Source organism: Perognathus longimembris, chromosome 19, assembly GCF_023159225.1.
Source record: "Perognathus longimembris pacificus isolate PPM17 chromosome 19, ASM2315922v1, whole genome shotgun sequence".
In the NCBI taxonomy this organism is placed as follows: domain Eukaryota; kingdom Metazoa; phylum Chordata; class Mammalia; order Rodentia; family Heteromyidae; genus Perognathus; species Perognathus longimembris.
Genome location: NC_063179.1, coordinates 40,457,868 through 40,474,054, shown reverse-complemented (window position 1 = coordinate 40,474,054; position 16,187 = coordinate 40,457,868). Strand labels below are relative to the sequence as shown.

Genomic DNA, 16,187 nt, shown 5'->3' with positions numbered 1-16,187 from the left:
GACATGTGGAGAGAAGGGATTTAGCGTCCCGTACCACGGTCCAGTCCCACGCCAAGACAGAGAAGTCTGTAGGCCATCTAAGTCTTCAGACTAGGAGTCTGGAGAATAGCATGCACTTACATTGAAGGTGTTTGCTGCCCTGGGTATTGCATCAAGTTCTTGGAGCTTTGATCAAGCCTCAGGATATCTGAAATCCTTCATGTCTGGCTTGTGTTTACAAGAATATCCATTTTCCTAAACTTGAGACTGTCTACTATCTGAGCACAGGAATATGATGTGTTAGAACAAAAGCACACAGCCAAAACCAAAGTGTTTGCAGCTTTGTTGCCCTTGTGGGACAAAGTTTTTCCCGTGAGAGAGCTTTCTCAGTATATTTTGTCCACTCTCCGGGTGGCTGACAAAATCATGGGTTGTATATGTTCTTTTCAGCCTGCAAAGTCCCTGTGAGCGTCCCCCGCTCCTGAGAGCTGAGCTCCTTCCCATACCAGCCTTCCAGTTTCCTCCTCCTGCCTCCTGTGCTGATGACGGAAAAGAAGAAAAATATGTTTGTTCAAATATAGTAGGGTATCACTACAGCACAGAGGTCAATGAAAAACCAAAGCAGCCTTTTTGCGCTTCTAGCTTTTTTTTTTTTTTTTCTGGTTTGTTGGAGATAAAAGTCTCTTGGACTTTTCTGTCTAGGTTGGCTTCGAACCATACGCCTCAGATCTCACCCTCCTGAGTAGCTAGGACTATAGGTGTGAGCTACTAGCCCCCTGCTCTGTGAGATCATTTATGAAAATCTATGATGTTGCTGCAACTAAAGAGCTTGGCATGTTTGGATCAAGTCCTGCGATCAGATGTGGGTGCAGTTTAATGTACAGTTTAATGATGGCTCACAAACACAGTCTCCCGTGAACCCTCCCTGTGTAGACTGATACGACATCCATTAACATCCTGAAAGCCAAGTTTCTTGCTCGTGAGAACTGGTCTGATCTGCTTTGGTCTAGAATGTATCCCATCGAAATGTATTCTTGAGCCGTGACTGTGTTGTCATCATGTCCCCATTTGCACAGTATGTCTCATTGGGGAGCTGAGTTTTTGGCACTATTTCTTTAAAAATTGACTGTCCTGCGTCATGTGTTAATTCACCCTCACTAACAAACAGCATATGCTTGCCTTAACAGCCCCTTTCTGCTCTACATCATAGTCTGCTAATTGCGTCTGTTATTTTAAACTTCTCTTCTGAATAGAAGTTTCAATTTATAGCCAGCTCCTTAGTAAGATCCCTAGAATAGTGGAATGCATCTGTGGTGTTCTACACCCCCCCCCCCCCACGCCCAATTATACAAACTTGTCTCTATGTAGATTGGCAGCTTCAGCGACTTGCTGGTGGCCAGCCATGAGCTGTTTCCACCTCCACCATCTGAAGTCACAGAATGAGCCGGCCGCTGCTTGCTGACTTCCTCTTCCTTCCCCCGCACCACGCTCCTCTTCCTCCTGTTCATCTATCACCAGATCCCGCCCGTGTGGAGCGTCATCGCCGTTCTCTTCCCTCTCAGATGTAGACCCGCAAGGCTGGATGTTACGCGGGCTCTTGGCAGCCTTCTCCTCAGCCTGCACTTGAGGGCTCCTTCCAGTCATTCCATTTCCCTCCCTGCTTCCTCTACCTGCTGTCTCTCCTGAGTTTCTATCACAGCCAGCCAGCCATTGAGCCAGAAGAGCATTGTGCTGTATTAGTCACCTTCGAATCAGGTCTTCTCCACTGCCTTTGAACTTCTGTATTTTTCTTTCAATCCAATTGAGCTGACGATTCATCATAGATTTTAAGTGACTGTGATCTTTTTCTAGAAGTTCAAATAGGTGAATTGGATTCATGAACGTCGTCATTGGAGTAGGCCTGGTGTTACAGCTTCCTTCTGACTCTTTTATTTCCTTGTAACTGAATATTTGAAAAATATTTAAACTTTTTTTGTTTCTGATATGGCTATCTTAAAAGATTGTGTGTCAGTGGCACAGGATGTTTGGGAAATGTGTAAGAGTCAAAAATGAGACAAAGCTGGGCGCCGGTGGCTCATGCCTGTAATCCTAGCTACTTGTGGGGGCTGAGAACTGAGGATCATGGTTCAAAGCCAGCCCAGGCAGGAAAGTCTGTGAGACTCTTATCTCCAATTAAACACCAGAAAACCGGAAGTGGCACTGTGGCTCCAAGTGGTAGAGCGCTAGCTTTGAGCAAAAGAGCTCAGAGACAGAGCCCATGTCCTAAGTTCAGGCTCCACAACGGGGGGGGGGGGGGGGGGGGGAAGTAAAGTAAACAACCTCAGAGCTACCTCCTTGAAAACAAGTTCTATTAGGATTTTGACATTTCCTTTTCTGGTTTTCTCCCCTTAACAAAGTGCATATAACATTATATACTTATTATAGTTAAGAACATACGCACATACACACTCTGTGTATATGTTTGTGGAATTAAAAGTGTGCTTTTTCAATTTCATATAATTTTAAATACATTCAGTTTGCAAGTGATATAGGAGGTAAATGGGAAAGCCACCGAGAGGCATAGTAATTACCCTTGAAAAAACAGCTGGTGTAATTACCTATGGTCTTTTTTTAAAAATGTTTTGTTTCTTAATGATTAGTTATACTACAATGTAGTTATTAAATAATGTAAAAATATTTTATTTTCTAAAAATACTCAGAAACAGCTTACAGGATAGGTACTTTCATTCCCATTTTACAGATGAGGAAATTGAGTGTTTAACACAAAGCCACATCCCTTTAACCAGGTGATCTTTGTCAGGTTGGCAGAAATGCATACACTTTTTGGAGGCAAAAGGGAGTAGAATGAAGGCAGATACCTCAGACAAAAAGATACATTTTCTCAGGTCTTCTCAGTAGCTGCTGGTCCCATGACTTTGTGGATGTGGTGTATCACAGATGCAGCTTTGTGGTTTTTGCTTTGGTTTGTTCTGATCTTTTCATGATTCTTGCTTTCCTGATAATAACCCAACTTGACAGTCCTGAATATTATTGTGATTTTTTTCCATTTGTGGGGCTATATATAATATTGCTGTATCTCTGAGAAATTATTTTCTGAAGATAGTATTAATGTGTGTGTGTGTGCACGCACACGCGCGTGTGCTGGTCCTAGGGCTTGAACTCAGAGCTTGGGTGCTGTCTGTGAACTTGTTGTCCCTGAATTTGCTCAAGGTAGGGAGCTCTACCACTTAAACCAAAGCTCTACTTGTGGCTTTTTGGGTAGTTAATTGGAGATAAAAGCCTCAAAGACCTTTTTGCCTGGGCTGGCTTTGAACCTTGATCCTCCGGTCTCAACCTCCTGAGTAGCTAGGATTTCAGGTGTGAGCCACCAGCAACCAGCTCAGCCAGCACTAACTGTGTGTGGTTTCCAGGAGGAGAGATAAAGCCTCATCTCTTTGCTGAAGTGAGCAATACCACTTAGGAGAGCTGAATGGCAGCTGGACCAGTCCTCAAACGTTCTCAGGCCGGGAGGCGGTGGCACGGCGAGGGGAGAGAGCTTGGAGATGAGAATCAGTTTCAAACCTCAGTTCTGCCCTGTGAGGAACGGGCTTCACAGTTTTGAGTGACCTAAGCACACATTACTTGACCTCACTTAGGTTTGTTTTCCATCGGACAAGTGGACAACGTAGTTCTTTGAGTGTGCAAACGCTGGCGCTTACAGAGGACTCGCTGCAGGTGAATTCCTCCGGTCTGCTCTTTCCCACATAAGCTCATCACAAGGAGCTTTCATCCATTGGAGTAGTAAGATGTATGGACCGTGAAATATAAACAGGGGGAAAAATCACAGCCAAGAGGTTGGGTTGTTCCCTTATACTTACGCTTGAGCCATTGGGATTGATTTTCCCCCCCTTTCTCCTAAAAGGCAAGGAGAAACTAAGCCCACACTATGTATTCTGTTATCTTTTTTCTGTAGCTTCCAGTTATATAGATGTCTCAAATATCCTCCACTATTTTACTGCCTGGGATGGTTTTAGAAATAATAGGGGGAAAGGTGTTGGCAATGATTTTCTGTTCCTTGGTCACAAAACCAGCTAAGTCGACTTCACAGTTGTAAAGAGCACCATTCCCCGAGGGCAAGAACATCTAGGTAATCTGTTTGCCCCTTGTTCATTTTTTACGAGAAGAGCGAGAATCACTTTAGGACTGGTTCTAACTGCTTTGGAATGTTTAGCCTTGCCCATTGTAAGCATATAAAGTTCATACCCTAGTACAGACAAGCTGAGTTTCTTTCTGACTAGGCCTTGAACTCAGAGCCTGGATACTGCCCTCTAGCTTTATCCCGTAAGGCTAACCCTTTACCACTTGAGTCACAGCTCTACATCTGGCTTATTGGTGGTTATTTGGAGATTAAGTGTGTCACAAACTTTCCTGCCTGGGCTGTCTTTGAACCGTGATCCTCATATATTAGCCTCCTGAGTAGCTAGGATTGCAAGGGCGAGCCCTCCGCACCTAGTTTTCTCTCTTCTTTTAAAAATAGTAGCAGCTTCTCCAGAACGAAGATTTAAAATTTTCTTTTATTAGAGCTAAGACTTCAAAATTGGCCTTGGAAACTCGACACCCTTCTTCCCCTATGAGATCTGTGTGCAGTAGACAGATGGAATTTTCCCTAGGCTTTCTCCTAGCAAGAGATGGTTTAGTGCCCAAACACGTTTCTTGAAAATTATAATTGTCTAAGAAATCTCAAATCTAGGAATCGTTGCCTTTGATTCTTAGCCAGTCTGAACACCCCCTCGCCCCCCATCTCCATGCCAGGCTGCAAGCTGGGTCATCTCTAACTATGGTCTGTATGCTCTGTGTTGTTTCTAGATTATGAGAAGAGAAGTTAGACATCTTGTGTCCAAATTTGCACAGTGGAAACAATGTAATTTCCTTTTGTTTGTGAGAAGTAGAAGTGAAATTCAAGCCAGGCACTAGTGATTCCTGCTCTATTGTCCTAGCTATTCAAGAGGCCTGAAGATCATGGCTCAAAGCCAGCCAGGGCAGGAAAGCACAGATAACCAGCAAAAAGCCGGAAGTAGTTGTGTGCTCAGGTGGTAGAGCACCAATCTTGAGCAAAAAAAAGAGCCATGTAAGAGTGCAAGGTCCTGAGTTCAAGTGTCAGTACTGGCACAGATAATAGAAACAAAAAGTAAAGTTCTGTTCTGAAAAGGAGTTCTGAGTTTTACCAGCCAAGCTTGGCAAAAACAACACCCAAGTATTCAAGTATGATGTTCACATTCCTGGGGAAAAAATGGGGGCTTTGTATATGAAAATAGGCTCCAAGAATCCTCTTTGCTGTGCTGATGTTAGCACCATGACACTTTGAAAACTCTTTTGGAGAAAAGGATCCAATATTTCCAGAATGCTGTAGCTCTTTCTACATTATCCTGAAGAATTGTGACCAGGCAGCTTCTTAGTTATTCTGGGCCTTAGTGACCTCATTGGAATGAGGTGAGGGTTGTAAACAGGTAGAATTAGTGTTGTCACCAACCTCATGTCCTCGCTAGCCAGAATATAGCACAAGTCAAGTTTACTGAGAAGTATCTGCTCTCTTGAAGTCTTTGGCTTTAGGCTCTCTTACTTTTCCATCCCTCTACCCCTGGCCCCAGTTGTTGGTTTGGTGTTTTGTTTTGTTTTGTGCCAGGCCTGGGGCTTGAACTCAGGGCCTAGATGCTGTCCCTAAGCTTTTCTGTTCAAAGCTAGGGTTCTCCCACTTTGAGCCACAGCCTGATTTCTGGCTTTTTGTTAGTTCATTGGTGATAAGAGTCTCGTGGGTCTTTCCTGCCTGGGCTAGCTTTGAGCCTGTATCCTCAGATCTCAGCCTTCTGAGTAGCTAGGATTACAGGCGTGAACCACCATCACCTGGCTCGGGCCCCAATTTTAGTGCCTTAGTAGCAATTCTCTTCCTTCTTGGTGCCTTCCGTAGGGTATACATGCCATTTCCCTAACTCTTTAAGCTCTGAGCATGGAGACATATCTGTTTAGAAATTCTCTCCCAAGCAAGAGAGCTTCCAACTCAGAAGATGGTATATGCAACTGAAGTGAATTACATACCTGAGGCTATTTAGGATTTCTTGTAGACATTTTGAGTCACACAGAATAACAATATGCACGTAAAATCCTAAATTGTGGGTGGATTTCTCTGAATCCTTTATTCCTATCGTATTCCTAATCTTCTCCTTTTCCTTAAAAGGGAAACATCGTAATACCATCTCAGAAAACCTGATCTCCCAGGCCTATTGTGTAGCTATGACCAAAATTTCAATGTAAGCAAAGAGATTTTTTTTTTCTGGTTTCATAGGGTTTGAAACCATATAACCTTATGGTTATGGTTTCCTAGTCTATGCTTGCCTGACCCATGTGCTTGACATTGGGCATTAGGAATGGGGGATGGGTTCTTGACCTCACAGTGGACAGGAGACAGAGCAAAGAAGGGACCAGGTAGCACCCGCCTGCCTTCTCCAGCTAGACCCCTAATGTTGAAGTCTCCTGAAGTTTCCAGAACCTCCCAAAATAGCACCACTAGCTGGGGCCAAGTGTTTAGCACATGAGCCTGTGGGGGACATTTCATATTTAAACCGTAACACTGGCTTCGGTGACTCTTGCCAACTCTCCCTCTAGTATTTCCCCTAATCTAAGCATCTTGTAATGATGCCAGATTTCAATTGTTTAATACAATCAAAACTCCAGGAGGGATCTTGTGAGTCATACTTTTCATTTTGTGTCCAGCCCCTAGCACTGGTTGGCACCAGGCAGTCACTCCAGCGTTTGTGAACGAATGCGTGGATTTGCACACACAAGATGTAGTGGCTTTGGCATCTGTGGGTAAGCAGTAGGGACATTAATGGTGACCAGGGTCATGTCTTACCAAAGGAGGGAGGTTGGGAATTTGGGGGTGGAGGTGGGGGTAGGGGAAGGGATTTACAAACTATTAGAGGGGCGTTTGGCAAAACCATGACCCATTCCCTGGGTATGGTATGACAGTATGCTTTGGTGACTGATACAGCCATAGGCTATGGCACTGAAAAATCTTTATTCCAGCCTGGTCTTTGCCACTGATTCAGAAAATAACCCTGGGCACCACCCATTTCCCTTAGCTGACCTCGGTTCCCTCATTTGTGAGAAAGAGATAATGCCTGTCTCCCAGTGTGTGAGAACCACACAGTGAACATATGGAACAGTGCTTTAGAGGCAGTGAAGGCACACCTCCCATGATTTATTAGCTCCGTGATGTCTCTTAAAGAGATAGGGCGATTGATTACCTATGTCAATTACTGTTATCAGAAGTCCCTATTAAGTAATGTTGAGTTATACAGAACATTTTTGCAGACAGCCTCTGAGGCCTAGCAGGGCCTACCTTTGCTATAAGGCTTTCTCTAACTCATAACCTTGGCTTCCACTTTGAAAAATGTAAAGTAGAAAACTCCTGAAGGAAGGAAGGTGAGGCCGATGCATGTTGTGGGAAGGAAGGGCAGTGGGCCAGGTATAGGGTTACTGGGAAGAAAGAGATTCGTCTTGCTACTGTAACAAGTGTTTGTTGTGTTTGCTCACTTGTTCCTAGTGCTTTGACTCATGTCTGACACATTGGGCCTATGAGTCGAGCCTTAGTTGAGTGATAGTGGAAACAGGCACACAAAAGTGTTCTGCGTAGATAGTAGGGAGTCTTTTATTCCTTTCCTGACATTGCTTGAGTGCTTTTATGAAATATCGGAGCTCTTTAAATGTTTCTCCCACCCCTTGCTTATTCTTGACACTCTACCCCTTGAACCACACCTCCAATTCCATGTATTTTATTTTTTTAAAGATGACTCTAACAGGGCTGGGGATATAGCCTAGTGGCAAGAGTGCCTGCCTCGGATACACGAGGCCCTAGGTTCGATTCCCCAGCACCACATATACAGAAAACGGCCAGAAGCGGCGCTGTGGCTCAAGTGGCAGAGTGCTAGCCTTGAGCGGGAAGAAGCCAGGGACAGTGCTCAGGCCCTGAGTCCAAGGCCCAGGACTGGCCAAAAAAAAAAAAAAAAAAAAAAAAAAAAAAAAAAAAAAGATGACTCTAACAAATACAAATCTTTGTGGTCCCCTATGGGATCATGGGTCTGGAATGAGGTGCCTCTTTGAACGAATAGAGCCACACTGGAAAATCAAATGTAGCGGGGAGGAGAATGGGTAAACAGATGGGCCAAGGTGTAGAGACTCGTGTTCCTCCAGCACTGCTGTTACAGTAAACCAGCCTTTGCTGACCTCTACCACCACACCTGCCAGCCCTTCCTCCTGACCTCCGCCACTTCTCTTCTTTGCCCTTTCGTCTCCATCCACACATCAAAGACAGTGGGCATAAAAACTTGACTCAATCCCTGTCTCCATTGCTTTTGTTTTGAATATTTGACATCCAGAAAAGTTAATAAATGTGTAAGGAGACGTTTTAGAGACCTCGAATGGCGTTGCTAGGTCTTTTGGGTTGGATGAGAGGGTATTATTCCCCCCGAGGATCAGAAAAAGACACATGCTTATGGATTCTTTTGTCGATCTCAGAGATTCTGGGGTGCCATACAGTAAAGGTACTAAATCCAAGCTTAGCCACTGGATACAATCTACTGTGCTGAGGCTGCTGTTAGATGCAGCTGGAATTGGTTTGAGACTCCCAACTCCTGTGGCCTTCCCTCCATGAAGCCTGGCTGGTTTTCCTAGTCTGTTATTAAGTAATTTTAACCCTAACTTCATTCTTGCTTTTCTTATTAGACATGTCATAATATACATATCTATTTTATATTTTGTTTTATTTTAATAAAAAGTTAAAAGACAAAGTCCTGTCTAGTTGGCATTTTACTACTCTTGTTTCTGCATGTCCTATGTTGAACTATATAAACTTTAAAAAATTATCTTTAAGTAGTTGTACAGAAGAGTTGCCATTTGACAAAGCAGTGTGTGAATACAATGCCTCTGGATCAAAGTCACCCCTTTTCAGGCTTCTCACCCACCCTTCCTCTGCCCACCCCCACTCTTCTTAATTTTGTAGGCGGTGCATTGAATTCCTCCCTGCGTTCTTCCCCTTTCCTCCTCTTCATTGATTCTCTGCTCTGACTCTTCTCTTTCTCTTTGAACCTGACACGTGCTAAACTTGAGCTGTACCACAAAGCTGCACGTCGGCTTAGTTTTCTCTACCTGGTTGTCTCAGGGGTTTATTTGATGGAGAATACCCTTGTAACGCCTTGTTATCCTCTGTTTCTAGCAATTGTGGATGATGAGAGGCTCTCTGCAGAGGAGATGGATGAGAGACGGAGGCAGAACATTGCTTATGAATATCTGTGTCATCTGGAGGAAGCCAAGAGGTAAGATCCTGTCTACTTTATTTCTGCACTTTCTCTTGGGAATATGCCTTGGGGGGGGGAGGGTGTGGGATTTGATGCCCACAAAACATCTGAATGGGCTAGATATTCTAAAGAATTGTTTGAGTGATCTGCCAGGGAGAGGCTCTTACCTATCTTAGTGACTTAGATTTGGTCACACTTCCTGCAGCAGGTCACTGGGCTAGGGGTGACACTTCCCTGGGAAAATTACTGAGCATTTCCAATTTTACATCTCCTTGGCTTGCATGTGGCAACTTAACTGAAATCAAGTTCCTTTCCCCAGGACTGCCCTCAGGTCTTTTACGCACCCTCATCCCAAAGATGGCAAGTGGCTGGTAGGACAAATAGCATAGGGGACTGAAGTCCATCGGTTACTGTGGGTACCAAGGGTAGGTTTATGACGGCAATCGCTCCTTTAAACCTGTGGGTGTGTGGCCATTTAGGAAAGATTGTCTTTAAAAATTACATTGACTCTTTTTAGACTCTTAAGGTTAGGTCAGTATTGGGTTCTTAAAGGAGAAAGTGAAGATAAAGAGTCCTAAGTCCAAATGCTTTATCAGTGGAATCCAGAGAACTTTGGTCTTTGCTGAGTGAATACTACATTGCCCATATGCCAGGAGTTAGAGTGTTATTTAGTGGTTTCCATGAGAAAATGCTGCATACTAGTATCAGCTATATCACTCCAGGGCAGATGAGACTTCCCACTCATCTATCTGACCTGTATGGAAAATAAGCACTGACTGAAATAGCCCAATGGTGTTCATTGACTCTGGTCACTGGAAAATGGCTATCTACAGAAGTAAAATAAGGAGAATTTTAAGCAGTATTTTATAAAACACTTATCCGAATTTGGCATCAGAATTGCTTTACAGGGAGCTTCTCAGTGTTGCTTAATATTTTAACAATCATTCAACTTCCCTTAAGCTCTCATGCCCATGTTTTAAAGGTTGTTTAACATGTCTGTGCAGTCTACAGTTAAGTTAGACACTAAAAATTCCCATTAGGGTAAGAGGATGGAAAACATGCTTGTAGTCTAATTAAAAGTAGGTAAAGAGAGTGGGCCCTGGTGGCTCAGGCCTGTAGTCCTAGCTATTTAGGAGACTTGAGACCTGAGGATCATGGTTCAAAGCCAGCTTGGGCAGGAGAGTCTGTGAAACTCTTTTTTTTTGCCAGTCCTGGGCCTTGGACTCAAGGCCTGAGCACTGTCCCTGGCTTCTTTTTGCTCAAGGCTAGCACTCTGCCACTTGAGCCACAGCACCACTTCTGGCCTTTTCTATATATAGTGCTGGGGAATTGAACCCAGGGCTTCATGTATATGAGGCAAGCACTCTTGCCAGTAGGCCATATCCCTAGCCCTCTGTGAAACTCTTATCGCCACTAAACTACCAAAAAGCCTGAAGTAGAGCTGTGGCTTAAGTGGCAGAGCACTAGTCTTGGCTCAGGAATAACACCCAAGCTCTGAGTTCAAGCCCCAGTACCACCACCTTTCCCCCAAACCGCCCCCCCCCAATAAATACCCAAAAAACAAAAAATGTACATTCAGTGAAAAAAGTCTGAGAATTAGTGGGAGCAGCCTACCTTTGTCTACTGACCTTCTTTGTATCCTTAGCTTTTGCCTTCTGTCACTTAGGGGGACAAGATGAGCGAGTAGGCGCTGGTAGATCTGATTTCCTATCATTTATGCCTCATGACCCTGAGTAGGTCATTTCACCTGCAGGGAAATTATTTTGTCCCTTAGAATAATGGCATGATAAGATGACATCGCCATGTGCTCTACTTCATTCATGTTTGTATTCGTATTCCTAAACGTCAGTGGAAGAAGGTGGAAGTCTCTAAACCTCAGTTCAGTCAGGTGTGTGGTGAGGGCATCAGCAATAGTTCCTCTCTTCTATCAGCGTGGTACAAATGTAGTCTGGAAGCTGGCTATCCTCTCTAGCATTGAACTTTGTTTTTGAAAGTCACCACAACCAAGACCACAAACTCTTCAAAGGGAGTTTCCCTAGGAGCAGTTACTTTGAAATGTAGTAGTTAACTTATAGAAATTTTGAGTTCTTCCTATCATATGGCTTTTGTAGATTTGTAAAAAGAGAGTAGATGTTGAAGTAGCACTCAAAGCTGCTTTTGATCATGGAATATGTAAAAGTCAAGTCACTACTACTAGATATATGGTATTATACAATTTAAGAAAGACATTTCATATCTAAACCATAGCACAATGAAAATGAAAAGGGCATGTTTTCGGACCAAAAAAGAAAACCATTGCTTTATCAAGGCTTTCTAGTGTACAGTTTGGAGGCTTCAGATAATGCCAAAGAAAACTAATACATATCTGAGATATGTATTAATTAACCATGACTGTGCAACAAATTCCTCTAACATTTGGCAGTTTAAATCGACAAGACATTTATTTCAGTACTTTTGAAGATGAATCTGGGAAAGACCTTACTATGTCCTTGGATTCCTGGTTTCTTGAAAGGTTGCATTGACCTCAAGGCTCATGTGGGCACAGCCCCTTCATTTATCATTGTTGCCAAGATTCAGTGGCTGAAGAGCATTTATACTGAGGCTGCTCCTGGACAGTCTTCTCCCAGTTGCTTGCCACTTAGGTCTCCCCATAGGTTTTGGTGACCTGTTCCCAGAAGTGATGTCCATGCTCTTTGTTGCATCATGTTGATTTAAAATCAAGTGCCTAAATCCAGGCCATACTCAAGGGAAGGGATCACACAAGGTTTGAGTTCTGCAACCCAGGGTTCATTCCATTTTGAAACAGGACCAGAACGGGCACATTCATGGGGTATAGAGGGGATCTTGTTTTTACTGTTAGGAAACCCAACAGGAATTAGATGATCAGACAGATACATCTTGGACTGAATGGTAACTGTGTTAAAGCCTCAATGCATTGATTCTTTTTTTTTAATTGAGAGAGTTTTTATTTTTCATTTCTTTTTCTGAGGTGGTGTGTGTGTGTGTGTGTGTGTGTGTGTGTGTGTGTGTGCGTGTGGTCTTCTCTGTTGGGAATTAAACCTGTGACCTCACAAATGTTAGGCCTGTGCTGTCCCACTGAATGTGTGGTTCAGGGAGTAGTATATCCATTTATTTAAAAGACTTCTAAGTGTTCTTTAGAGACACCCCTGAAAGCCAGTTTTATAGGTTCTTTGCTGTGGAAAGTTTGCGGACATGAGGCCAGCAGGCAAGTATGCAGCTCACACAGGCTTTCAAAGATTTTGGAGCCAGGCACCAGTGGCTCGTGCCTATAATCTTAGCTACTCAGGAGGCTGAGATCTGAGGATCGTGGTAAGTCAGGGATACTCTTAACTCCAATTAGCCACCAAAGCCAAGTGTGGAGCACCAGCCTTGTGTGAAAAAAGCTAAGGGGCAAACCCAGGCCCTGAATTCATGCCCCAGTACCAGTATACACACACGTACTTGTAGCTGATGCCAAAAATCCCACTGATTTGAAAAATGAGTACTGCGGAGTAGGTTTCTTATGAATGTATGCAAAATATAGTTGGACAATAAAAAGGAGTGCATTTTAAGAAATTCAGTTCTTTGGGGGAACAACTATACAAAAGCATTTAAGAGAGTTCTTTTTGGGGAAACTCTGGGTTGAGGAACTAAATCCGTTGGGAACTATTGTGAAGGTCAAAGAATGGGAGAGGAACTCTTGGCAAGCAAGTGGAGAGAGTTTGCAAACTGCATTTAAGCAAGGAATTATGAATGGGACCACTATTGTCCAACTTAAGGAAAGTTCCTGTAACATTATATCCCTTTTTTTTTAAAGGAAAGAAAAAATGCATACAGATCTTTTGCTGTGCTTACTTTTTCTGTCAGAAGTTTGAAAATAAACAGAGCAAAAACCCTTCCCTTGGTGATAGGCTTGTTTAGAAATATTATCTTTAAAGAGCTCTTTATGTGAGCCACTCTGTTCTCTGTATGGGTAAGTCGGAGACAGTTTTGTATGTGTCCTGGAAAGAAAACAAAACATGGGTGTGATTGCTTTTGTGCCTGTGTTTGTAGTTCAGATACCAAAAGGACACCTCCTTGATTAAATCAAATCTCTGGCTCATGCCTAATCTAATAGTGAGCTAGTGAATTGGGTTTTGAAAGAAGAAATGCTTCTAGTGTTTAAGCAACTGAAAACCCTCAGCAGGATGGGTTTTACTTTACACTGAATAGTAATTGCTTTAAGAAAAAATATATGTTATTGAATTCAGGGTTTGAACTCTGGGTCTGGATGCTGTCCTGATATCTTTTTTTTTTGCCCAAAGCTAGCATTCTACCACTTGAGCCACAGCTCCACTTAGGGTTTTGTTCGTTTGCTTGCTTGCTTGTTTTTTAGGTGCTACATTGGAGATAAAAGTCTCACAGACTTTCCTACCCAAGCTTAGCTTTGAAGCACAGTCATCAGATCTTAGCTAGGGTTACAGATGTAAGCCACAGTACCCAGCTAATAATCAAATTTTAAGGAATTTCTTACTTGTCTTTTCAAAACATAAACCACTTTTATGTTTCCATGGTAACTGCATTTCTCCCCCATCCTCCCTTGTTTTCTTTCTGGCTCTCACCTCACCTCTGCTGTCCAAGAAAGAGTAGGAAGTGCGGGGTTATTCCATGCAGCTCTGGTGGGGCAGGAGGTGTATACAAGCTAGGTGTAGGAGCCTCTCTCTGGTCTCACCCTTGGGTGAGGAGAGGGCCTGTTTAGGACTGCTTTCTAGCCACATGCTAGTGTGGCCCCCACCTCTTCCAGAAGAAAGGGATTATCTAGGGTAGCATGCTAGTGGATGAGACATTATCTTTTTTTTTTTTTTTTGGCCAGTCCTGGGGCTTGGACTCACACTGTCCCTGGCTTCTTTTTGCTCAAGGCTAGCACTCTACCACTTGAGCCACAGCGCCACTTCTGGCCATTTTCTGTATATGTGGTGCTGGGGAATTGAACCCAGGGCCTCATGTATACAAGGCAGGCACTCTTGCCACTAGGCCATATCCCCAGCCCACAAGAGACATCATCTTAATGGAGTGTTTTCGTGCCACATGAAGAGACACAGAAGCTGGCCCTGCCCGCCACTGTGTGGTACTTGTAGCTGCGGCATCCAAGGAGATGTCGAAGAGACGAGCCGGGGGTTGATGGTGCTTTGGAGCTGCAGTGGAAGAGGCAGTTATTCAGGCTATGAAGGAAGAGCGGTAGAATTTGACTTGGGACCAGATCTGGGCCACAGAGGACGCTGGGGGAATAGCAACTTCATTTCTTTTTCCGACGGGGTTGAGCCTGGACGTAGGACACATCTTTAGGAACATTGGTTCATTTGTTTACTTTTTATTTTCCTATCATGTATATTCTGGCCGTGGCTTTGTGTTAGACAGGTGCTACTCGGGAATGTTCTGATAGATGTAGATGTAATTTCTCAGAGTAAGGTATTCAACATCTCAGGACAAAGACAAGTTGAGCAACTGATATTTGATCTCAAAGTTTATGTTTGTTTCTCAGGCTGTTTAGTGTTGGAGGCCTGGGAGAGGTTTGAGATTTTCCATGGTCTCAAATGTACTTTCACAAGGGTGTGTCACGTGAGTGTGTACTCCCCAGGCCTGAAGCCCACAGAGCTCTATGGCTATGATGTCAGTGCTCACAATCACCCTGGGACAAGGCGGGGGGGGGGCATCTTTATTTAATAGCTGGAGTCACCAAGTCCTTGAAGAGCTTAAGTAACTTGTCAGTATCACAGCCAACAGGCTACAGAAACAGTTTTACAACCTATGTCTGAATTATGTCAAAGACTTATGTGCTGAACACTGAAAACCCTGTTCTCCTCAGTTACTTCTTAATGTGTTTTGGTCATGCCTTTATTGTGAGTTTTAATGTGGTCATCATTTTAGGTTCTTTATGGCTTTTTTTTTCCTCATACAGGGACATGAACTCATGACCTCACTCTTTCAACTTTTTGTTCACAGCTAGCAACTCTACCACTTGAGCCATGCCTCTATTTCCAGTGTTTCGCTGGTAAATTGGAGATAAATCTTTTTCTGCCCAGACTGGCTTTGAACTATGATTCCCAACCTCTGGAGTATTGAAGATTATAGGTGTGATCTGCCAACACCAGGATTCAATTTGCACTTACAGAGTTCGGTGGTGAAATTAGCAACAAATAGCCATCATCTACTGATACTTCTGCCTTCTTTTTACTTTTCCCCCTTTTCTTCTGCTTGTTTCTGTTTTGCTCCAACTAGTTCGTTTACTATGATAGTTTGTTATGGGAAGAATATACCTTGCATATGGCCTTCCTTTCTTTCCTTCTTTGAATTTCCACCCACCACTTGGTTGCTTTTAAATTTTAACAGGAATCTGCAGTTTTCTGAAATCCTTTATTCTTTTCTCATCCAAAGTAGTTTTGGTGCATTTTTATTCTTGGCCAGGCCTGGATTCTATATTCAATTCATCAATTGTCCTTTTTTTCTCTTTTTTTTTTTGGGGGGGGGTTTGTCATTATTATGACTGGTTTCAAAGAATGCTAGACTTTCTGTTGAGACATCAAAAGGTTGGAATGACAAACACCTCTGAGATCTCCTCCTTCCTGTTTGAACCTCCCACCCCGCACTGCCTCCTGCCGTGAAGCTGGGCCATCATGAAATAGCATCAATGTTCAGGACTTAGACTCCAGGAAAGCTGGGAGCAGGAAGACATTTGTAGGAGATTGTCACAGACCAGCTTCCCCAGGTCTTCTGTTTCCAAATGGTTGTGGATGGCCTGACTGGTCTCCCATTGCTTTCGCAAAGTGAATACTTTTGTATTAATACCCAAACCGAGACAGATCCCTATTTCATGTGTCAGGATACTGAGACCAAGAGACG

General features: G+C 43.4%; 1 protein-coding gene across 1 annotated transcript in view; it reads left to right on the top strand.

Moving 5' to 3' along the window:
* The window catches only part of Iqgap2 (IQ motif containing GTPase activating protein 2), a 236,914-nt gene that overhangs the window by 31,178 nt on the left and 189,549 nt on the right, over window positions 1–16,187 (top strand). Inside the window, exon 2 of the mRNA XM_048368331.1 lies at window positions 9,227–9,326. Coding sequence (XP_048224288.1) covers window positions 9,227–9,326 — 100 coding nt within the window. The remainder of the gene's footprint in view (window positions 1–9,226; window positions 9,327–16,187) is intronic.